Source organism: Phocoena phocoena, chromosome 6 (genome assembly GCF_963924675.1).
Source record: "Phocoena phocoena chromosome 6, mPhoPho1.1, whole genome shotgun sequence".
In the NCBI taxonomy this organism is placed as follows: domain Eukaryota; kingdom Metazoa; phylum Chordata; class Mammalia; order Artiodactyla; family Phocoenidae; genus Phocoena; species Phocoena phocoena.
This window is the reverse complement of record NC_089224.1, coordinates 14984702-14988532: the sequence shown is the minus strand read 5'-3', so window position 1 is coordinate 14988532 and position 3831 is coordinate 14984702. Positions and strand designations below refer to the sequence as shown.

Below are 3831 nucleotides of genomic sequence, written 5' to 3'. Positions count from 1 at the left end.
GAGGAAACAGAATCCTCGGAAGTGATGTGGACAGCTCCTAGAAAATCACCCAAAGTGCTAGAAACAGCACTTGGCTTTATCCCTCTCTACTTCAAGCAGGTCTCTAAAAAGCAAAAATGACCTACGTTCTGTGTTGGGGGAAGTATTTGGATACTAAGTCATTCTGTGTCCCAGATCTTTCATTGGCCCACTAGTGAAGAATCTGGGATTTCCATGCAAACCTCCAACAGTTTTGGTCTCGTACCTCTTGCTGCTCCCTGACCCCGGGCCCTTTTGCCTTCCAGAGGGGCCACCTTGGGAAGGCAGTTCTTGATCGCTCGTGGTTGTCGGAGGCATTACCAGAAAGCTGGGCTCCAGCCTGCCAAGCAGTAAAGGTAGGGGTAGCAAGGGTAGGTGTTATGCATGGAGATGAGGGAGCCCCGCGAGAAGCCCTCCTCTTTCAGAGCTGGCAAGGAAGGATGCTTCTCCAGGTCTCCCAGGTCTGAGGTGAGCTGCTTCCGCTTGGTCTTATAGCGTCTGTTCTGGAACCATATTTTCACTTGGGTCTCTGTGAGCTTGAGGCTCTTGGCCAGGTGAGCCCTTTCGGGAGCTGACAGATACTTCTGGTGACTGAACTTCCTCTCCAACTCAACGACCTGATTGTGCGAGAAGGCGGCCCGGGAGCGCTTCTGTGGCTGCTTGGGGGCTGGGGGCAGGCTCGGTAAGGCGTCCCGAGTGTTTTCACAGTCCAACAGATAAGTCTCAAAGTGCCTATCTGGAAATGAGAGGGCAGAAGCAGGGATGGGAAGGAAAACGTTACATGTTAGCACAGAAGAGTACAGAATTCAATCCACCCTTATCTCTTCTGGTGAGTGAACAAACAGCCCACTGTCGGTTTAGACACATTGCACTTTTTTCACAGGACTAAGGAACTCTCTGAGTGGGGAGTGAGTGCATATGTAGATTATGTGTTAGTTTTCTACTAGTCATCAAGTCCCCAAAGTAGGAGCAGTTAGTGCTAGAACTTCCTGCCGTATCATCCAGTAGAATGAAATAGGGATTCTGCATATGTCTTGAGGGGAAGCGGGAGCAGGGAGGCAGGAAAAACTCTGAGAAATAAGATACCCGGTAAAGTGGGCCCCAAAGGCACCTGGTGTTAACATCCGGGTGGCAAGAGAGGGCTTGTGTGGTAGGAAAGTTCATTCTCTGGCTTTAGTCCCCCCTTTTCTTTCCTCAACCAGCCATTAGGATGCCTCATAAGAAGGGTGTCTATTGTATGGTGACGGCTGGTACCTAGACTTATCGTGGTGATCACTTTGTAGTGTGTACACATATCAAATTATTGTTTTGTACACCTGAAACTAATATAATTTTATGTATCAATTTTACCTCAGTTAAAAAAAAAACTGATGGGAAGGAAAGTAAGTCTACTTCTAAGCGTTCCGACGTTATAACTCCTGAAGACCAGAGGGGCTCCTAGACTTACTGTTTTATTGCCCGTGGGATTGGGAAGCGAAGGGCATCTTTGCTGGTCAAACCCTGATTTATTAATATTAATATGCTATTATCAATAACTTGTTATATGTTAATTGTCGTAACTGCCCAGAAGTAATATGTGGCTGGCGCCGATCAAGGGTCGCACTGTGGCTGGGAGCGATGTTGGGGTTTCCTTCTGGGACACTGGACCACGGTGGGCGCTTCGTGCGCGCTCGCCTTTTGACCCCGGGGCGCGGAGAACCCGCTGCGCAGGGCACCTTGCCGGGAGAGTCAAGCCCAGTCTAAATCCTGCGCCGCCCTGACGCTGGGGTCACGGTTAATCTCCGAGGCGCGCCCGTGGCGGAGGCCGTGAGGTCCCTTCGCCCGTCGCCGCGGGGCCCCGCATCCCTGCAGCCGGAGCGCCGGAGGTCCACTTATCACCCGCCCTCACGCCCGTTCGGCCAGCGAACCGGCCCTCCTTTCCGGGAGGACCCACCCCGGCCCAGCCCGGCCTCCCCAACCTCGCCGGCATACCTGGCTCGGTCTCCGCCGGCTGCTCTGCCTCCCCGCGCGCAGCGCGGGGCCGGGCTCTCGGCTGGCCCTCCGGCGCCCCGGCGCCTCCTCTTCCTCCCTCGGGCTCCGGCTCAGGGTCTCGCCTCCGGTCAGGCTGGCGCGGGGGCTGCGGGCTGCCCGCGTGACCTCCGCGCCGATCAGCGCCTTCCCGAAGGATGTCCTGGATGAGGAAGGAGGTGAGCGGCTTGGACTGGGTGGGCGGCGCGGCCCGGGGGCTGCAGCTAGCTGCCCCCGCCTTCCCGGGCCGCGGCTCGGGAGTCCGAAGCATCCCCGAGGTTCGGCTCCGGCGCCCAGGCTCAGGCCCCTGCGGCTGCGCCCAGGCTGAGCTCGCCGCTCCGGCACCACTTTCACTTTCCGCGGCCCCGGGAACTTATAGCCTTAGGGGCGCGCCGCGCCGCCTTCCCATTGGCCGCTCGCCCGAACCGCGCGGCTGATTGGCCGCCCGCCGCTCCAGGTGAGGGTAAAGGGGAGTCCCTCGCACAGTCTGGGTCGTGTCTTTCATAGAGGATTTCTTCCGAAGTTCCTTCTTCTCCAGGATCCTGGCTCGCCTCCCTCCTCCCTACGTCGTTTTCCCAGGCTGGTAGAGAAAACCAAAGCGGGTCTCTTCTGCCCCAACTCACGATATGTTTAGCTGCTTCTGGGAAATCATGATGCAGAAGAGAAATACTCCATTTAGCTCTTAGAGATCGTTAAAGTGCCTTTACTCACAAAGAAATAGGTGGGGCAATTACCAGCATCCCACCTTACAGATGAGAGTTCTGGGTGCCCGTTGACAAGGAGACAATGGTAGCAAAGCTGGATCTACTAAACCTAAGTCTGTCAGAGAGACATGACAGGTAAGTGCAGTACCTGACCCCAGGCTGGATTCTGTACTGGACGTTATTGGGGCAATTGATGAAAGTGGAATAGGACCAATGGCTAAAAGCATTGAATCAGTGTTACATTTACGGAAATTGGTAACAGTATTGTGATTGTATAAAAGAATATTCTTCGGAAATAAACACTAAAGTATGTAGGGGCAAAGGCCCATGATGTATGTAACTTACCCTCAATTGGTTCAGAAACAATGACATAGATGGATAGATAGATTCCATATGATAAAGTTGAATGGGTTAAAATATTAATTGGTGAATCTAGAAAAAGGTTATACCAGTGTTCTTTTGAACTATCTTTATTTAAGCAACTTTCCTGTACGTCCTACTCTACGACACCTTTCATTCGACTGGAAACTTTTCAAAAAGATGGTATGTTGTATGTCTGGGGAGAAGGGAGAGGGAGTAGGTTATTGGAGATAAAGCAACTGCTAAAGAGAACCACCTTGTGTAATATGAATGAAGGTCTTTGGCAAAGATGGTTTTCTTTTCTCATTTTTTTCATTAAAATTTTTTGTACCATTTTCTTTTGAAATAGTTATAAATTCCCAGGAATTTGCAAAATCTGTACCCCTAACTTCCCCCAATGGTGACATATTATGTAACTGCAGTATAATATAAAAACCAGGAAATTGACATTGATACACACCATGAATTAGACTACAGACCTTATTTTATTGTCACCATTTAAAAGCCTGCGTTCATGTGTGTGTGCATGCGTGTGTGTAGCTCAATGCAACTTTATCATGAGAGTAGATTCTTGTAAAGCCACAATCAAGATACAGAATTGCTGCATCACTGCAAAAGAACTCCTTGTGCTATCTCTTTGTATTTGTGTACCCAAACCCCTTCCCTCCATCACAGATCCCGGTAACCAGTAATTTGTTCTCTGTCTCTATAATTTTACTATCTGGAGAATGTTCTATAAATG

The 3831-nt window shown here is 50.9% G+C and overlaps 1 protein-coding gene across 2 annotated transcripts; it reads right to left on the bottom strand.

Annotated features, from left to right (window-relative positions):
• Positions 1-335: 335 nt before the first annotated feature.
• Positions 336-2296, bottom strand: NKX3-1 (NK3 homeobox 1). Of its 2 annotated transcripts, XM_065879494.1 has the most exons (3): positions 2264-2296; positions 1990-2017; positions 336-754 (listed from the first exon to the last, which is right to left on the bottom strand). In XM_065879494.1, exons 1-3 carry the CDS (start codon positions 2294-2296, stop codon positions 336-338), a joined length of 480 nt encoding a protein of 159 aa, XP_065735566.1. The 2 variants fall into 2 exon arrangements, with proteins under 2 accessions (XP_065735566.1, XP_065735565.1); XM_065879493.1 differs by having other exon boundaries at positions 1990-2296.
• Positions 2297-3831: the final 1535 nt, after the last annotated feature.

Excerpts from the sequence above, each read along its gene's own strand:
- NKX3-1 (XM_065879493.1), bottom strand. The coding sequence starts at position 2,296 with ATGCTTCGGACTCCCGAGCCGCGGCCCGGGAAGGCGGGGGCAGCTAGC. Across the intron at positions 755-1,989 it reads GCCGGCGGAGACCGAGCCAG|ATAGGCACTTTGAGACTTAT; the intron begins GTATGCCGGCGA and ends TCTCATTTCCAG.